This window comes from Varanus komodoensis, unplaced genomic scaffold (genome assembly GCF_004798865.1).
Source record: "Varanus komodoensis strain SLA01 unplaced genomic scaffold, ASM479886v1 scaffold26, whole genome shotgun sequence".
NCBI classification, from domain to species: domain Eukaryota; kingdom Metazoa; phylum Chordata; class Lepidosauria; order Squamata; family Varanidae; genus Varanus; species Varanus komodoensis.
The window spans coordinates 5,561,832-5,581,761 of record NW_025335684.1 but is presented as its reverse complement, the minus strand read 5'-3'; the positions used below and the strand labels follow the sequence as shown (position 1 = coordinate 5,581,761).

Below are 19,930 nucleotides of genomic sequence, written 5' to 3'. Positions count from 1 at the left end.
ACCAGTACTAACTGGGGGGAAAACGTGTATATTTGGCTGAATAAAAGTTTAAATTATCGTAAATACTTCAGCTTGTGTTCTGGAGAAGCAGTTCTCCCCTGCGACTCTGGAGTCTGTTCCTCCAAGGCCAGCAGGTCGGCCACTGCTGTGCTGCTTAAACAAGCAGGCTGCCTCAGAGTGCAGGATCAGGGAGTCATCACTTCTAGTGTGGACAACCCATTGATGGCCCCCGATTCCTTCCTGCCCATTGAGCTGCTGGTGGTGTGACCAGCAATGGAAGCAGGAGGTCACATCCAAACTTAGCCAACACCTAACAATCCGCTACACCAACCACAGTTCCTGGGCTGGCCTCTCCCTAGGTTTACATCTCTGCCGTAAAAGGTTCCACTCAGTGAAATGTGGGCCACAGTCTTCCTGCCGGCAGGGAAGGCCAAGCCCACGAGTGATGACACAGAACCTGTTCCTCATCTGCTGTGCATGATCACAGTGTACCTGCACAGGTGTTCCAAAGGAGAATGTGTCAGCCGGCCAAGCACCGCTCACCTGTCGACAAGTGCAATTGGCTCACCAGCATAAAAGGAATACGGAGGTGGGGCACTCCGTGCCTGGTGGACGGCTCTTGGCAGATGCCTGTGGCAGCTCTCTCAGGCCTGCAAGCCACCACACGCACACGGTAGCTTCACCCACGTGAGACAGCTGCAAAGAGGCAACTGTGTGGTTTGAAGCTGGGTGGCAGCTGTGGGTCGAAGCGCCCGCTGCCCTAGACTGAAATAGGGATTTGGCTGGCTGGCTGGCCTCCTTCAAATGCATACGCTACTGGTCTCACCACCACGGGAAGCGTCTGCGATTTTAGGACAGTGCTTCATGTAGCACATGAACTGTGGAACTCACTGTGACAAGATGTAGCCATGGCCACCCGTTTGGGCGCCTTAAAGGGGCATTGGACAGATGGATGGAGCAGAAGGCCCGACGGCTGCTAGCCTTGCTGGCGAAGTGCCACCCCCAGTGCAGAGGCAGGGTGATGGGGAACACGGGCGGCAGCAGGCGGTTGTGCCCGCATTCTGCTTGCGGGTTTCCTACCGGTTGGCCACTGTGTGAGCCGAGTTCTCGAGCAGACGGCCTCTTGGCCCCGTCCAGCAGGGTGGTTCCTACGGCCTTCAGCTAGCGTAATTGGAGGCCGAATGGTCTGAGCAGATTCTGGGCAACTCCTTTCTTCTTCTCCAGCCCCGCTTTGGTCTTCACCAACATCTTTCAGATACGTTGGATGCAACACCCACTGTGTCGGAATGGCTTGCCTGGGCTCAGTCTGCAGAGTAAGGAGAGATTCGGTTCTGCACATACATCAGTATTTTGAAAGCCCCTCCTAAGAGAAAGATGTGCAACCATAGGCGTGGCTCCTTCCTAGTCTTCTACAGTGCCGGCTATCTGCGTGCAGGGAGTAAAAGTACAGGAGTACTTCAGCGTGACGCTTTTCCTGCTCTTTGGAAGCAGAGCGAGTGCACTATATTGCCTCGCTCCACTGTGGCCATTAAAACAGCCCTTGGCTCCAGGTGCTGAGACTGGAACGTAAGGTAGAAATTAAACCTGATCTCTCACTTGCAAGGCCATTTAGGAGGATGCAGGAGGAGCCTGGGTGCAAATACGAACCGACAAACTACTGTGGGGAAGAAAAACAAGTTTTACTTGCTAATCATGACCAGTGGCTCTGTGTCATTTCTTAAGCACAGTATATCTTTAAAGCCGTGTCTGCTCACAAAGCACCAAGAAATTGCAAAGCTGCTGAGATGATCTTCATGGGTATGTCAAGCTGCAGGAAAGAAGACAGGAGCTAAGGAGGCTGAGCTGCTGGGCTTAAGTTCTTCCTCAACTGGAGGCAAGGAAAAACACTGCACTAAGGAGCTGCCCTTTCACTTGATGTGGAGATTCTTCATAGCTGACTCCAAGCTCTGAAATGAAAATGCAAGATGTCAGAGGAGGAGGGAAGCAGACGGGTCTTCTGTGGAAAATCAAGAGCTGTCCAAACTCGGCAAGCGTCCACAATGGAGCCAGGCGCAGGAATCGATCCATTAATGATCCAGGGCATCTCTCGTTGAGAACCTGTGTAACTGCTGTGTATGGTCAAAGCTAGAACAGACGGGAGGCGGGGGCAAGGCACCAATTCCCCTGGCTCCTCTCTCTCTGTTTGAAAGATGGGAACGTCTCTTCCCATCTCAGGGATACGGTTTGTTTGGAAGGGTGGAGGCTAAGATCCCATGAAAGTGCCTTGCCTACACTCCCACTGAAGTGGGGGAACTAAAGGATGCCACTGTGATGTGATCCTACGCATCTACTCAGAAGTAATTCCATTAAGCTCAATGGGACTCACCCCACAGTGTATGTAGGCTTGCAGTTTTGAATGCATATGCAGCAGGGTGGGGGAGGGGGAGCGCTCAAACTTTATGAATGGTTTTTCATGGCTCCTTTCAGTGAACCCACAGAAGTGCCATTTTGTCAGGGTGGTGGGTATTACAGAACTACAGTTCCCAGGCTTCCACTGGGAAGGAAACACTGAGGAAGAAAGTGTGGCTTTGGTTTGCAGTGCTCCCATTCCATGAAACCCAGGCACTTGAAATAGGGCACATGAACTACTGACTCCCTACAGGTGTGTGCCTTAAGAGTGGTTCGGTTTAAAAAACTAATTATTTTTAATTAAAATATGTCCATGGCTGAAGCCTGCAACACCATCTTCTGTCAACAGGTGTCAGTCCTTGCTAACAAGCGCATTGTGTTGTTGCTGAGCCACTTGGAAGGCAGGGTGCAGTCCAAGCACCAAATTTATAATATATATAAAATGAGCTGCTTTATGCCAGGTTTATGGAACCCCTGCTTGTCCAATCAGCCACCCCCAGATGCGTTGGGCTACAACTACCAGCATCCCCAGTTGTGGAAGATGGAGGGTGTGGTCCAATGCATCTGGAGGGTGCCAAGTTGAGAAAAAGCCTGATCTAAGCCAACATTATCTGCCTGACGGTGGCTTTGAGAGGTCTCGGGCAGAAATGGACATTCCAGTCATCTGTTTTGCTATGGATGCTGTGCCTTAAACAGTTCCTCGTTCTCCCGCAGCAGCTCCTTGGGAGATCCAAAGCAGGAGAACAAGCGAAAAGGACCTCCAGGCTGCAGTACTGTTGCCTGAACCCTCTTGGAAGTCAGTAAAACAACGCACTAAGATGGGTGCAGAAACTCAGGCCTGGGGCAAGAACTAGCCCATCGAAGATTCCCAGGAAGGCAACGCTTTCTTCCTTTGGCCTCACCTGTTTCCCCCTCTGGCAACCGCTTAGCAGTTCTCCACTCTTGGCCCAGTTTTGCCCCTTCTTCTAAAAGTTTGAATTGCCTTCCCTAAAGTTTAGTTACAGAGAGTTAGAAGCTTGATGCCAAAACGAAGGGCAGCCCAGCAGCGCTTCTCCAAATTTGAAAGCAGCCCCTGGGGCTCCGTTCTGAAAATGCCTAAGTGCACCCCCAAGCCCAAAGGACCAGCCAGGTGGCCCCACGGCAAGGGCAAGAGCCCTGCCCTGTGCCTGGCCGAGCTGCTTACCTTAACATCCCAGATGCTCATCCCTCCATCCATTCCTGTGGTGCAGAACTTGGAGCAATTGCCCTTCCCGCCGGCGATTACAGAGATTTGGCTGAAAGAGAAGACGCAGGTGAACATAACCCTTTTGCCACAGAAGCGCCCGAAGCAGAGGAGGGCCGTTGCCAGCTGATTTGGAAGACTGGTCATCAAGAGGAGGGAGCTGCTGACAGCAGGGCCTTTTCTACAGTGGCACCTGTCTCTCAGAAACCACCCTAAGGGTGGACCTTTGGGCAATCTAATCCAGTCCCACACCCTCCAAATACTTGGGGTTTCAGTAGCCATCACATGGAAGTAATGGGCAGGAACGCTGGGAGTTGTAATATGGTAGCCAATTAGGCATCGCCAAAAAGAGGGCACAGATTGGCACAAAATGTGCATAAATTAATATACATAATTATGTAACTGGGCAAGGCGGCTCTGCTAGCTCTTTGGGCTTGCTTCCCAGCCTCCGATCTCCAACTCGCGTCACCAGCAAACGAGCCAAGGCCTAGCAAAATCTTAGCCTGGGGAGAGCTCAACCTTATTCTGCAACTCAGGTTCTGCAAGGTTCGCAAAGCGGATCCTAAGGGTGGCTGATTTCACCCCGGTCTTGTACCGCCCACGTGTCCGCCGTGGCCCGGAGGCATGTCGAGGGAGGGTCGGCTTTAGGTACACTTGCCTGATGCTGTTCTTGTGGAGTGTGTCCAGGGAGGCGTTGCTGGTATCCGAGCTGGCCTTCTTGTCCAGGTTCTGGAAGCGCTCACGAGCAGTGAGGCCGCGCTGGGAGCTCTGCTTGGGGACGTCCAGCTTTGCCCCAAAAGCCAGCATGCCCTGCTGCTCGTCGTATGTAAACAGCATCGGGCAACAGTCGTGGCCCTGGGGGAGAGCGGCAGGACACGGCCTTTACAGAGCGGGTTGCGGGCATAATGCAGCTCACACACAGCCCGCAAGGCTGAAGCAGCACCTGGGTGCCTGAAGGAGCGCCGCCGCCCCTATGTGCCTGGCTGCCCCCCGAGATCTGAGGCAGAGGTCCTTCTCCAGGAGCCCTCTTTGAAGGAAATTAGAAGGGTAGGTACCCGGAGAAGAGCCCTTTTGGTGGTGGTGCCCTGACTTTGGAATACGCTCCCCATGGAGGTTTGCCAGGCACCGTCACTTTATGCTTTTCGGTGTCACTCAAAAACTCAATATTTTCACATTTAATTGGTTTTATCTTCGATTTTATCCTTACGTGTTGGATACAGTGTGTTGTGTGTTATATGTGGTTGTTTTGTTTTTTATAAGCTGTCCAGAGACTTTAGCATCGGACAACATATGAAAACAATCAAACGATCAATCAATAAATAAGGCAGGCCCACCAATAAGATGGTGACAACAGAGCGCACAGAGGAAGAATCGGGGATTATTCAAGAACCAAGCTGCACAGGATGCCAACTCACACATGTAGTGGTTGCCCAAACAGCTTTTTAAAAATACGAGCTGCAACCATGAAGGGACCGGTCTGGGTTGAAACCCATCTAAGGGGGATGTAATCCCCTGTGAGGCCAGTCCAGATGGGGCTCTCCCACACCTGGAATTTAATTCTATTTTCATCCTTTGTTGCATGTGCGAGGGAGCCAGGAGCAGCTTGCAGAACCCCCTTCTTCAGTTTGTTATCACAACAACCCTGTGAGGTAGGTTGGGCTTGAAGTTAGTGACTGTCCCAAAGTCCCCTAGCAAGCTCCACGGCTGAGTGGCAACTAGATTTCCCATCTCCCAAATTCCAAGCCAGCATTCTCACCACTGCACCCCACTGGCTGCCTTTCCAAGTCCATTCACACAACAGCTAATACCTTGACCACCCTACCTTTTCTCCATTCAATGAGGTCATGAGGCTTTCTATCACCACAAAGCAAAGTCACCCAGCCTCGTGATTCAGCGACTGCCATGGTACAATCTGAGCAGGACTATACCACACACTCCCACTGCACCTTTAACTCAGGCCTGAATCCTCTCCGAGTGACTGCCAGACTTACCGCAGCCACGAGGCTGTTCTCGGTGATGAAGGTCACGGCCAGGAGAGGCAGAGTCTCTGTGGACAGGCAGGCCACGCTGATGGGGGGGAAAAGGCAGGAGTAGCTTAGCACAGGCCTGGAGTGGCTGAACTGCCTGCAGAATTCGCTTAAATTATATCCTGGGGTGAGGGGCTATGTTGTAAGAACTACAAAAACTTAAAAGTTATGAAACAACCACTTCCATTAAAATAAACGCCGCCCCAGAAATCCAAAGTGTGTGATCTCAGCCGCAAGATCTTACAGTCCAAACCAGGGGGTGCAGATCTTCAGGTCGAATTCAGCCCAGCTGAAGTCCTAACCTGGCCTGCTGGGGGTCCCCAGGAAGCCACACCCCTTCCCTTGCCCCGCCCCTTTTCCTTCCACCATGGCATCTTGGTAGTTCCCCAGCTTGGGTGCAGTGGTGCCCTCCATCCCAAAAGCCTAAAAACACTTTCAGGGTTCACTGATAACAGGAATCGTTTTCCAGTATAATAAGCTGCGACTTTGGACATTTCTGCCCTGCCCCTTCGAGCCTTTGGTCCTGCCCACCACTGTGAGCTTCTCCAAATCTGAAGTCGGCTGAGGTTCAACCCCACCATCCTGGATCTAAGGTGTGCCATTTTGTCTGAAAATCAGCAAGATCTCTCCCTCCCCCTGGATTGGGCTAGTTGAAACTCTAACACCTCCCATGCGCCCCGGCCAAAGAGCCCATCATGCGACTTACGCCATTTTCTTGTTGGCGTCCGCGAGGCAGATGGTGCTGTCGTGACCCACCCAGGCCACGCGGCTGCCGCTCTCCGAAAAACAGATGCTGTGGACCCAGCCGCAGCTGCTGCTGGATTCGAACATGAGCTCCCCGAACGGCATCTTTGATCCCCAGGGGGTGGGTGATGGCCGCTCCTCAACCTCCTTGATGTAGGCTGAGAAAATCCTACAGGGTGGAAGAGAGAGAAAAGTCAGCGCCTCTGAGAAGTCTGGGTGCCTCCAACAGAGGAGAGAAGATCTTATGGCTGTGGCCAAAATTAACCTATCCAACATTTCACAGGAGAAGAACAGAAATCAGTCCTACCTAGATAACCCCCCTCTACATTCTCTCACATCAAGGAGAAACTCCCCCTTCCTTTCCAACTTCACAGCTGCAGCAGGTTCATCTCTGCCTGCAACCTGCTAAATTCATTTAGGGAGCAATCCTATGAATGTTCAGACAGAAAGTCCTACAGCTCCCAGCATCCCCCAGCCAGTCATGCTGGACCTCAGAACTATATCCTGTGGCCCCCAAGACAACCTTGTGAAGCCAAATAATCCTGTGGCCCCCAAGCAACCTTGAGAGGCCAAATAATCCTATGGCCCCCAAGCAACCTTGCGAGGCCAAATAACCCTATGGTCCCCAAGACAACCTTGCAAGGCCAAATAATCCTATGGCCCCCAAGCAACCTTGCGAGGCCAAATAACCCTGTGGCCCCCAAGACAACCTTGCGAGGCCAAATAATCCTATGGCCCCCAAGCAACCTTGTGAGGCCATAGGACTGCAGCCTAAGAACAGAAGTGCCCACCAGCAAGCTGCATGAGGGAGATGAGAGAAGCGGCTGCACAGTTTGACTATCCCTGCTGAAAGAATTATCTTCCTTCTTTCCTCCCCATTCCTTTCCCCTTGTGTGCTCTCTTATTATTATCATTATTACGACTGCATTCCATTTATATCCTGCCCTTTTTCTGCCTGCAAGGAGCCCAGAATGGCCTATATCATGCCCCTTCACTCCATTTTGTCCTCACAACAACCCTGTGAGGTAGGCTAGGCTGAGAGTGAATGACTGGCCCAACGTCACCCAGGGAGCTCCGTGGCCAAGCAGAGAACCCAGATCTCCCAGGTTGCCACTCCGTCACTCCAGCCATGATGCCCTGCTGGCTTCCGAGCCAGCAAGCAGGGCCCTTCTCACTTCATTCATTCTATGTAAGTCACTCCAGGACCTTTTCTGGCTGAAGTATGAAAACACATAACACAAATAACAGCACACACGTACACACGCTCTACACACTCACCTGCATTTGAAATCGCAGGATCCGGCTGCCAGGAGGACGTTGTTGGGGTGCCAGTCCAAGCTAAGGATTGTCGATCGAATGGGCTTCTTGATATGTTTGCAAACCCACCTGGGAGAAGAGAACAGAGAAGAGGTTCCCGGTCTGATTCACACCATTGCGTGCAAGTAACCCTCTCCGATCCCCCAGAAAACCCCTGCATGCCATAGGAAGGATTCTTTGCTCCCTTACATCCCCAAATGCACCTTAAAATCTCAAAACAGCATCTGTCGCCACCGGCCTCTTCAGTTAAAGTGCGGCTACACGGTGCGGCTAGTGGCCACCCTGGCCAGCCAGGTGGCAAGCGGGTCAGCAGAGGCAGCGCCAAGGGGCCAGTACAGAAAAGAAGCCGTGCCCCTGGACACCATTACCAAGCGCTCCCTCCTGGCGCAAGGGCAGCTGCACCGGGGCAGAGCATGAGTTTTGCATGCGGAAGGCCACAAGTTCGATCCCAGCTTCACCAAGCAGGGATGGGAACCTCTGCCCAAAATCCCGGAGAGCAACTACCAGTCAAGGCTGACAACACCGGCACTGGATTTAGGCAGCACTGGGACCAGTGGTGCTGAAGAGAGATGGAAGTCTTCGGAGGATGCAGGAGGGCCAGAGGCAACGGCAGAGTCCAGATACAAGTTGAAATTAGATATTGGCAGGGCGACATGGGCTAGAGCCCGAGAGACAGCACAGACCCCGAATCCAAGCGTCCCCGCCACCTTGGCAACACCCCTTGAGAATCCACCCCCACTCGGAGTTAAATGTTGCCTTAAACTGTTGCTCTTTCAGCTCATCCTTTCAGGCTGCTGCTTCCCCTTTGCTAGGCTGGCTTTAGAATATTTTTCTGAGGACTGTTTTAGTTTTATAACTGCAGGGAGATGATTTTAGTTATGTGTTGTATGCATTTAAAAGGTAAAGGTAAAGGTTTCCCCTTGACGTTATGTCCAGTCGTGCCTGACTCTTGGGGGCGGTGCTCATCTCCGTTTCCCGGCCGAGGGAGCCAGCGCTTGTCCGCAGACAGTCTCCGTGGTCATGGGGCCAGCATGACTAAACACCGAGGTGCACGGAACGCTGTTACCTGCCCACTGAAGTGGTACCTTTCTATCTACCTGCATTTGCATGCTTTCGAACTGCAAGGTTGGCAGGAGCTGGGATGGAGCAATGGGAACTCGCCCCGTTGTGCAAATCTGAACCGGCGACCTTTCGATCAACCAGCCCAGCAGTTTAAACCACTGCGCCACCTGGAGTCCCTGCATGCATTTGGGAGTGGGCAAAGCTTGTGCTGAAAGAGAAACAGGAAAGCTCTCACACTGCTTCCATGCTCAGGGCCTTGGGCTGGGTTGGAATCCTCACCCCTGTTCTGAAAATGGTAGCATAATTATCTGGCCAGGGCGACTTATTTTATATTGTTATTTCTTGTATTTTAATTTTCTGTTGTGAGCCGCCCCGAGGCTTCGGCGAATGGGGCGGCATAGAAATGTTTTAATAAAATAATAAAATAAAAAATAATAATTGTGGCTTTTCAAATGTAGGCGCCTCTTACGTTAACCCTTTTAGCCACATCCCACAGAGAGACCAGAAGTGGAAAGCAGCTGTGCGGACACACTTCGCCAGACTGCTCCCAGCACTTTTCATCTCGACCAGGAGCAGGTCTTCGGAAAGGCCTGTGAAGCCGGATGAAGCGAAACACACACCTTGTGTTGTGACGGGGGTCTTCATCTCCCCACCGGCTTCTGAGGACTGCGGCCAAGCTCAGGCGGGGCAGGGGGGTCTGTGAGGAGCGGCGGGGGTGTCCGCACCTCTGCCCTCCTTCCAGACGCCTCGGGCTCGATCCCTGTGAGCCCCGGTCCCGTTCCATGCTGGCTAACAGGGCCGCCCCCCCTGTTCTGCTCTGGGTGAGACTCACCAGTCATTCTCTTGCTCAAAGTAGCAGATGGATATGAGCCTTGAGCCGCTGCCGACGGCAAACTTGTTCTCCTTGGGAGACCACCTCACGCAGCGGGCGGCGCGATTGATCCGCAGGATGACGAGCGTCGGCTTCCAGGCGTTGCTCTTGAGCGTCCAGACGTAGGCGTTGCGGTCCGTGCCGCAGGTCACGATGCGGTTGCTGTCCGGGGCCCAGTCGATGCCTGTGGGACGCAGAGACAGGGCGGGAGCCAAACGCGGCACAGCCAGCCTGGGGGCTGCAGCTGCTCTGTTTAATTGGCATCTTCACGGACGAGGGCCAAGCCAAGGGGAAGGTGGGAGGAGGGTCCCTAGGGAGGCAGAGGTGCTGTTGGGGGGATGCGGATTTGGGCTGAGCTGCTGGCATCTGGGAGGTTGACTGCCCCTCTCCCTTGCGGTCTGGGGGCACTTGCTGAAACTGGTGTCCAGAGGCCCTGTGAATCCACTGGCTGAGCCAGCTTTTGGCCCACACGGGCTTCACCTCCTGCTCCCACTCCCCTGAATCTGCCTGCCTGAGATTTTTTCTGAAATCAAGCCCCTTCCTCTCCCCAGTCCATATATCTTGACAACTACGGATGTCCTCAGGGGACAGGATCCTTTAAAGACAGACAGACAGACAGACAGACAGACAGACAGACAGACACACACACACACACACACACACACACACACACACAGTCTGTGGAGCATGTCAATTAGCATATGCAAATGTGTGTTTTTCTTCTGCCCTGTGGGCCTGAGCCCTTGTTTTGGTCCACCACTAGCACCACCTCTGAGGACGAGGAGGACAGTAAATATCCATGTTGAAGCCCTGTTCTGAAACCTCCCTGTTTGTTTCTTGTTCTTCAACACTGCCCCCTTCTTTCTTTTGCCAGCACTTGGGCTATCAGCTTTATGCTTTAATCGTTTCTGTATTGCATTCAAAAGCATAACGGGGGAGGACAGGTGCTGGGCCATTCCAAGACTCTGGCCCCTGGGGGGTCTACTGCTATCTGGTAAATCCACCCCCATCTTCTCAGGATGAGATCCGGGGCTGCAGCAAACTCGCGGCATGGTAGCCTTCACTTCCCAGGTCTTCTGCCTCTGGACAGCGGGAAAGACTGGGCCCTCAGGGAAAAGATGACTAAGGACATGCCTTCTGTTCTATTTTCTGTACTAGCCCAGTTGCATCCGAAATGCCACATCCAAACTAGGCAGTGTAACTTTTCCAGGGATGACGAACCAGTGACCTGCACTGTGACGAGCTCCTCCACTGCATACCACAGAGCTTGCCCATAATTCAGTTTCAAGGAAGGAAATGCATCTAAGGGGAAATCAATCTAGGGGGAGGAACCTCTTTCAACCTGAAGCTGAATTCCTTTTCAGAGGAGCTGCATACCAAGTGGAGGCAGAGCAAAGGCCGTGGGGCAGAAGGGCTGGGTGTTTCAGCCTTAATTCAGGCTCTTTCCAGGAACTAAATAACAGAAGTCATTCTCCAGAGACTTCCGGCAAGAGGTCTTGTCCTCAGGAACCCATCTCACCTGTCACCTGTCCGTTGTGCTCCTTCAGCTCATGAATTTTGGTCCACTTCGCTCCATCTTTCTTGTAAATGTGCACTTCGTGGTTATTGGGACAGATGGCCAGTTCTGCAAGACAGACAGTGAAAAGAGGGTACGGTTATCCTGTGAGAGAAATGGTCCAGTTCTGCCCCACACGTAGAACAGTCCTGTTGCAGGGAGGGCTGCGCCTCAGAACCTTTCTTGGCATTTAAATGCCTGTCTTTCAGTGGCGCCGGAGGGAAATCCTGTGGGGGGCGGCCTGTGGGGGACGTTTTGGCCAAGCCACATCACATAAAGGCGAGATGCTCCCTCCAGAGGCCTGAAAGGGTATAAGCCGGATGAGCAGAACCGTACCCCTTTCCAGGGGGTGAGATGTGCAGACCTTGTGATGGAAAGGAGCTGATCCCAGCCGTTCCCCAACATGCAAAGGGGGCCCAGTGGGTGGGTGGACGAGGCCCTCATGACGTTCTGCAGGCGGCCCGTTTTGAATGGCACATTTTTAAAAGAGTGCAGCTCTCATCAAGCCACAGCAACACCCTGAGTCTTTCACCCAGAACCCCGAATCTCTGGGAGACTATTTGCCCTGTCACCCCTCTGTCCACGGACACTTAGTGTGCAGGCATCCTGGGAGCATCTCATATGCAAATTAGCATGTGCTAATGTGTGTTTTTTGCTGCTTTTCTCCCCCCAGCACCTCCCCAGCTTCCCACCGGGTATGTGAACGCAGCAAGCGCCAATTCAGCAGCAAAGCGCGACATTTCCTAGCCCCCGCTGTCCCTACAGAGCAGGGCTGAGAAATTCCGGGATTCGTTTCCACTCAAGGACCAGCCCTGGAGAAGCAGAACAGCACAGCTGGCCTTGGAGAAGCTCCAGTTTCCCCCATGCTCAACTCTCCTCCCACATCCCCTTCCCACAATGCCAGTCCCCGAGCCAGAGAATGTGCTTTTTATAATCATGCAATTGCGGCCATTCTTTCGGCTCCTGGCAACCAGAGAGGAGGAAATGCTTCACTGGGGCCTCCTATTAACCTGCAAAACAATGCCCATATTCTCTCACTCGTGGGTCTCTTAATGCCCTGGACAATGACATTCTGTTCTCCCACATCTACCCAAAACTATTTGTTTATTTATTTATGGTGTGAGCCGTCCCGAGGCTGCGTAGCAATGGGGACGGCATACAAAAACTTCAAATATATAAAATAAATAATAAACCCTCCCCTCCTATGGCTGACGTGAGTCTAAGAACTGGGTGTCCAGATAGCAAACGTAGTGAAAGGAAGCCTATGGAGCCAGTGCAAGGCCCGTGCTGAGAACGCTGCTGCGTGACCAGCTCGCCGTCCCCGTGGCATTCAGCCGGCCTGCACCCCTTCCCCTCATTTGCACCGCATGATGAGCTGCTGCTGGTTGGGAAAGGAGATGGCAGGAGAAGGTCCCACTAAAGATTACAGGGAGCAGACCCCGGGAAGGCCCTGTCTCCCGCCCCGACCAAGCTGGCATCCAAGGATGGCAGCACAGGGGAGGAGGTTAAAAAAAACAACAATTAAAGACTGGATTACTGAATGCGCTTTTGAGCAGGGAGCGAGTCCCAAGCCTGAAAAGGCGGAAGACTACAATAAAGCTGCCTGGCTTAAGGTCCACCTCCTCCAAGCATGTATCTTCCAGATGTTTCAGACCGCAATGATTGCCTCTCGCCATTGGCCGTGCTGCCTGGCACTGATGGGAGTTGTTGTTCAAAGCACCTGGCGGGCACCAGGTTGAAGAAGGCACCGGACAACTTTTGGCAGGGCTTGGTCCCAGACCGGCCTCAAACCACCAGACTCCCCCGAGGCCCGGAGGTGGCATTCCTACAGCTGGGAAGCCTAATTCCAAGCATGCTTACGAGTTCTGTCCTTGTTCCAGGCATGGCAGCTGATCGGCTCCAGCAGGAAGCTTTGGTAAGCCATGGTTCCCCACCTATATGGAAATCAAAGGTCACATAATCCAGGTCATACATTTCAGGTGTTCACCTGCTCTTTATCTTCACAACAATCCTTGTGAGGTGTGTGTGTGGTGGACTCAAGGCCATTCAGGGGAAGATTCATGGCTGAATGAGGATTTCAACCTGGCTCATTCCCCCCATTGGAATACATGAAACATTTCAAGGATGATAACACCCTGGTTCCCCCCACCCCCAAAGCCTTCCAGAGGTAATCAGCTGCTATTACCAGTTAATTAACAAAGAAACCAGATTTTTGGTAACAGGTAAAGACCTTTTAATTTTCCTAGGCTTTCTAGGCCTTGAAGTTTTGTTCAAGTAAGTTTATTTGCATTTATTCTGCTTTAAAGGTTTTTGCAGACTCTCTGCCTAACTTACCTCACAGCGTTGTTGCTCTGAAGATAAAAATGGAATGTAAGCTGCTTTGGGTTCCTTACAAGAGGGAAAAAAGCAATGAAAAAATTACACATCATCTGTAAAGGGTTTTACATTATGCTTTATCTAGTCATATTCAGGGTTTTCCTTTTGTTAACTGCTCAGCGAGCTTCGGCTCTTGGGTGACATAGAATTGTAATTAATTAATTAAGATCCCAGAATTGATATCTGGCTGAAAACACGTTCTGCATACCAATTCAATTGGCAAGAAAAAGAGAGAAACACGCTCTGCCTTGGCTTATTTTGTCCACTGAATCATGCCCTAAAATCATGCCCCAGTCTCTCTCAGTGGCTGCACAAGATTTTCAGCAGAGAATTCACCGAGCCTTCAAAAACGGCTGTCTCCTGAAAGGAGCACCAGCACCGCTGCTGAAAGGGAACTTAAGCTGGTGTGATAACACTGAAAAACAGGAAGCTGACTCAGAAAAAGAAAAGAAAAACAGAAGAAAAGGCATACAGCACCTCTCATTCATGTGCAGCATTCCTTTCTGTAGCCACTCCTGCCCAGCAGAATGGAAGTGTCTTCCACACTAGGCCGCTATCCCACAATGGCCTCGTCTCACGCACGGAATTTTTCAGGGGATCTGGACAATGTCTTCTGCTCCCAACCTTCCTGTGATTTCCCACTGCTTTTTCTGTCTTTTCTCCTTCCCATAGAAAATCCATTAAGGAGGGAAAGACTGGCGATGCCTTTTGACTGGTTGTACTGGGAATGAGGTGGGTGGGTGTTGCTGCCCTTTAATAGTCATGCCAAAGATGGTGTTTGCTTAGCAGGTTATACATCGGGAGGTTACACACCCACCCCCAGGTTCCCTCTCCCGCACAGCTCTTCATGGCAAGCAAGCCCTCCATGTTGTGAAGGATTCTGAGACATGTTCTAAAGGACACGGTCGGTCCACACAGATCCGTCCCGTTGGTCCTGTACATGTAACACCTCCCACTCCAGTGTCCTGCCGTTCTCACCCTTCCTGGCCACCACAGCCAATGATGGCGTTGCAGTTGAATGCCTGTGAGGGCGCCGGGTTGGGCACGGCTGAACGGGAGAGGGAAAGGAAGAGGAAATGCAGCTTCTGCGCTAAGAGTGGTTTGAGGATACCATATAAGGCTCGAGACTGGCTTCTCAAGGCCTTCGAAGGTGGTGTGACAGAGACACTGCTGCTTGTGGTGCATGCCGGGCGAGCCCATGAGCTAAATCCCCTCTTCTCAGCTTGCTTTCCAAAGGTACCCCAAGCAGCTTTGAAAGAAAGCGATTGCAGTTTTGCAGAATCCACTTAAACTACAGACAGAAAAAGGCCTATGGTTTCTCGCATGCTCCCGCCAGCGACTCAAGTCTTTGTCTGAACCTGCATAGGATTGCATCCTGCTTCCCTCCCACTCACAGAAGCCTCCCCCCGCCCCCATCTTGCCTTGCAAGAATTCACAAGTCATAGAATCATGAAATGGCAGCTCCCAAGACCTGGTGCTACTCAAAGGCCCGCTACTGCAGCCTTCTTGCTTACCTGCGGCCACCAGGTGAGGCCATCATGGGCAGGAGCATGGCTAGGTAAATGGGAGGGCCTTTGCCAAGGGCCACCTGAGAGCCGGAGCTGCCCTGGAGATGTGGAGATAGCCAACCTGGTGCCCTTTGGGTGTTTTGGATTATAACTGCCATAATCTCTGACATTGGACCTGCTGGCTGGGGGTCCTGGGAGCTGTAAGCAAACAGATGCAGGGGGCACCTGGTTGAAGAAGGCTGAATCGTGCACATCCTTACACAGATTCGGTTTGTCTGCCTCCCGTGGGAATTATGACAAATACATTCTTCCTGGCAGTGAAATCATGAGTGTTAGTCAGACAAACCAAGTATGTTCATAGCACAGGAACACCCTGCTAGATACCTCTTAACGTGGCTTGCAGAAGAGTCTTGAGGAAGCGGGATGGGGCAGCCAGCTCCAACGGACTACTGGCTAGAGAGAATCAAGAATTCTTGATTCTGGAAAGCTGCCAGCAAGAATATCAGCGACCCAAGCCCTACCTCTGCCGGACAAGCAGCACGTTTCATAGGTTCGCTTTGCAATCTGCTAAGCTCGGCTGACGCTCCGGGAAGAGGTGGACCAGCCAAGCAGCGCCCTTGTTGAATTCCCCGCCCCCTGCCTCCAAGAGAAGAAAATGAGGATTTTGCTGCCAGTTGGATACATGTGCAGAATACAGTTGCAGGTTCCCCCTGCTTGTGTGAACACTGAGTTACAGTTGCATCGAAGCGCTGGAGTGTGGGAATGACAATTTCTTTGTAACTTTCACCCACACACAAGTTACAACAAAATGTTACAGCATGTCATTGCTCTGAAATGGAGTGCTCCAGCTCGTGGTTCCAGCCAGCCAGTCTCCCAAAGTAGGACTATCCCCCGTTTCTCTAATTCTACCTCTCCTCAGTAGTGCTCTGCCCCACTCCCAGTTGTCACGCCCCTGCAGTCCATGACTAGTCCTCATGGTTTTGGGGAGGGTTTCGCTGCCGACACACAGAAAGAGAATTTCTCCAAGGGACAGAGTACTGCCTTACATGCAGTGGAACTTCTGAAGGCACAAAAGCATTGGAAAGATTCTTTTTGACACATTTGGGTGCATTGCTGAGAAAGGAAAGCCCTTTCTGAAATGTATCAAGCATCATAAAACTGTTGGAAGCACCTGATTATATCCTCTCTTATGCTTTGGGATGCCTAAGTGCCTTCCTCTCTTGGTAGTCCTAAAAGAGCAATAAGCAACAGCTTGGCTGACTCTGCTTTTTTAAAAACTAGCATTGGTTATGGTGGCCTTTCAAACACAGGGCTGTCCTCTGCTTTTGTTTGTTTGTTTGTTTGTTTTCAAAGGCTCACAACCACCCTATTATTTATTATTTAAAGTTTTTATATGCCAACCCCATTGCGGCACAGCCTCGGGACAGCAATTGTCCAGGTAGTTTGCCTTGCAATTCAATTTTCAGCACAGCCCTCTGATTTTTCTATGCAAAACTCGAATGTGTACGAGATAAAGGACAAATTCCAGGACAGCTGAACTGGGTTAATCTGTTACAGCAAACATAAAACAGAAGCAGCTATGGATTACAGCATCAGATGATAATTATTTTATGCCTCTGATGACGCGGACTTTAGTCTACAAAAGCTTCGGCCACCATCACTGCACTAACTTTAGGGCGCCACACTGATCCGGGTTGGGAACAAGGCGCCTTCCCTGGACAGCCCAACATCAGCAGAGCAAGGGAACAAAACCACCCTCTGGAAAAAGAAAACAGGAGGAGTCATTGCTCCTTACGGAAGTGGCCTCGGAGGAAAGCCATGAGAAACTTAACACTGCCGTGACCAGGGATGCCTCCCGTGTGCGCACACATACACGCGCATACACACACTCACACTCAGAGAGGGAGAGGGAGAGGGGGAGAGGGGGAGAGGGAGAGAGAGAGAGAGAGAGAGAGAGAGAGAGAGGAGCTTAAAAGGCACAGATGGGAGACTTCACTCTGACAAAGAGATGCTTATTGCAGGCTGTTTTGTCCCCCCTAAAAAAACTTACACAACTAAAAAGAATGTCAGATGGGGGGAAATTTGGGAGATTGAAAGGAAAAAAATGTCTTTTTTCCCCCCACTCGGCACATTCAGACGCCGTTCTGGTCACAGTGACACTTTGGAGCAAGAATGCCGGGAAGTGGGTGAGGGCTGCCTGAACGCAGGGCCAGCTGTGACCCAGCCTACTCCGGTTCGGGCAGGCAAGCTGCACGAACTTACCTTGGAGGCAGCTAGAGCGCGGCGGGAGGAGAGGCTCCGTGTCCACGCTCTGGTCAGGACAGGGGCCCGCTTAGTTCACGGACTCTGAGCAGTCCACATGAACAGCAGTGCAGCCGAGCCGGCCTGAAAGGAAGCGCCGAAGTCAGAAACGCTCTCAGCTTGGACTTCCCTTTTCGCCTCGGAGAAAAAAAGAAAAAAAACGCAACCACTTCCTTGCGTGGGTGTTGGCAGAAAGAGAGGCACAGAGATGCCTTTTCCTTAGCCAAGAACAACCTCACAGGCCTGTGGCGCAAGGAGAACTCAGATCTGGCCCCAGGCTCGCTGTGGGCCTCTCCCTTCCAAGAGCGGGGTGCAGAGCTGTCCAGAAATTCATATGGAGAAGCACGAAACTGGCTGATGACATAAGATTTGGTGATGGGGGCAGGGGGAAGGAGGATTTTGCAGATGTGAACTTCTCCATTGTGGGGGCTCCAAAGCCTGGCTTAACACATGCAGATGGCCAACCAGTTTAAATCGCTGGCCTCACATCCCTACTTTTGGTGGGGCAAACAGCCTGCCCATTGAAAATACCCCATTCCCCCCCCCCCTTCCAGTCAGGTGAAAAACAGGCTTTTCTTCCCAGTGCGCTGTTCACCAGATTAAAGCGGTCTTCACAGATTCATTGCAGGAAATAGTAGATCGCTTGACCCATTTAAATCTGCATAATGTTTCCCATGAATAAGAGCCACCTATATCCACACACAACTCCCGGATATGGTCCCAGACTTTCATTGCCTGAAGCAAGGAACAGGATGGCACCTCTTCCCTTCCAAGCATGTATCCTCCCAACAACCCTGTGAGGTAGGCTAGGCTAAGAATCCACGACCGGCTCAAAGTTGCCCAGTGCTGTGCATAGGCAAGAGGGGACTAGAGCCAGATCCTCTGAGTCCCTGGCATTCTAGCCACAGCACTGCATGGGATGTATGCATTTTTGTGTGTGTTTAGACATGTTGCAATGCACTCCATCTTAACCAGGTCTTCCCCCAAGCAGAAGTCCTTCAGCTTTTGAAATAGGAAAAACCTAACCCTCACCCTCCAGGGCTATTCATCCACCAACCCTCCTTTCATGCTATTAGTGTGATATCTTGTCTCTGACTAATTGATCCGGGATAAAATAGGGAAGAAAGGAGCATGGGGAGGGGTTGCCAACTGACCCGAAAAGAATATGGCCTGTTCTTATGCACTCAACACCAGATTTGGATCTATAGAAAACTCTTCAGATGGAGGTTTTCAGAACAGGGAGGTGAGCCTCATCCCTGGCTGATGGCTGCAGAGGAAGATGGTGGCAAATTTGTAGGAACAGGGGCTAGTGGAAAACTTAGCAACCCTACAAAACTTTTAGAAAGAGGAAGCCTCTGATTCTTGGTCCAAGGTTTTCCTCACCCAGAGGAGGAGACACAAGCTTCAAAAGTGGTCTGCCTAGTCTTAAAAATAAATTAAAGGACAACTCACAGATCAGATTGGCTTGGTATACCGGAAGCAGGATTTGGCAGCATAGGTGAGATACAGAAACGAGAAGCAGCTGCGTCCATTCAACAGCTGCATTCTTACCCGATGGTGATTTGTATCCCAGTTACAGATTATTGACCATTTTATCTCCAGCCTAAACATAAGGGGAGTGCCCCCTTCACAGTACACTTCCCTTCACCACAGCACTTTCTCTTAATACATAAGCACAAGTAAAACACCCCTCCCTCGCTGTCTTTCTCTGCCACAGTCTTCCCTAGGCTGGAAATCCCATGGAACTCAGTGGAATTTGCTTGCAAGGAAAAAGTTACACCCTGTGTAAATATGACGAGGAAAAGGCTGGAAATCTTGCACAGTCCCATCAAGTAACTTTTCCCTACTGGTGGCCTACAGATGTGTTTGCATGGGAGTTGTAGTCCAATAAATCTGAAAGGCTCGAGCTGCAGGGCAGCCTGACTCCGAAGGTAAATGTCCGTGCAGCTGTTTTAGGGCACAAAGATCTCAGCTCTCGGCAACATCTCCTAGCCTATTTCAAGGAAACTCACCTCCCTGCCAAGACGCACCAAGAACAACCAGCGCCTTTCTTCCACTGCGAGGCACTTTTTCCAAGCAGCTGCTCATTTCCTCCTCTGGGCGGGCCTGATGGGAAGGGCGTGCTGCAGACTTCCCTTCTCCCTCGCCAGAGTTGAGCAACTGTACAGCGGGAAGCTCCCCTTTCTGAATTCAGTGTGGCTCTAGGCTATGTGACCAGCCACCTCCTCGCCAGGAGGAGCCGATACGCTCAGACTGGGAATGCAAGGTGAAAAAAGAGCAGCTGGGGACCCTAGCCAAGGACCAGTGCCCAGATCCTCAGGCTGCTGTCTCCTTTCCTGGCGGGACACCCTGGTGCTGGCAGCACGGCCAGGATCGCTGCTTTAAGGTGCACTTGCATGCATGCTTGCTTAGACAAATATATATATTCGTGCATGCAATATAATGCACATGGAGCGTCACAGCACTGGAAAAAGCAGCACAAGAGCAAAACAGTTAAAATACATGCTGAACATATAAAATCAATCTAGCTAGACTCAGCCCAGACCTTCACATGGCTGG

At 51.5% G+C, this 19,930-nt stretch overlaps 1 protein-coding gene across 3 annotated transcripts; it reads right to left on the bottom strand.

The window, feature by feature from the left end:
• Nucleotides 1-1,658: 1,658 nt before the first annotated feature.
• Nucleotides 1,659-19,402, bottom strand: ARPC1B (actin related protein 2/3 complex subunit 1B). 3 transcript variants are annotated; one of them, XM_044433692.1, is made up of 12 exons: nt 19,384-19,402; nt 17,333-17,455; nt 13,521-13,574; nt 13,047-13,120; nt 11,151-11,255; nt 9,593-9,815; nt 7,660-7,767; nt 6,344-6,550; nt 5,602-5,677; nt 4,269-4,465; nt 3,572-3,662; nt 1,659-1,946 (listed from the first exon to the last, which is right to left on the bottom strand). In XM_044433692.1, exons 4-12 carry the CDS (start codon nt 13,108-13,110, stop codon nt 1,908-1,910), a joined length of 1,110 nt encoding a protein of 369 aa, XP_044289627.1. In that variant the 5' UTR covers nt 13,111-13,120; nt 13,521-13,574; nt 17,333-17,455; nt 19,384-19,402; the 3' UTR covers nt 1,659-1,907. The 3 variants fall into 3 exon arrangements, with proteins under 3 accessions (XP_044289627.1, XP_044289626.1, XP_044289625.1); XM_044433691.1 differs by lacking the exon at nt 19,384-19,402 and having other exon boundaries at nt 17,333-17,497; XM_044433690.1 differs by lacking the exons at nt 13,521-13,574; nt 19,384-19,402 and having other exon boundaries at nt 17,333-17,493.
• Nucleotides 19,403-19,930: the final 528 nt, after the last annotated feature.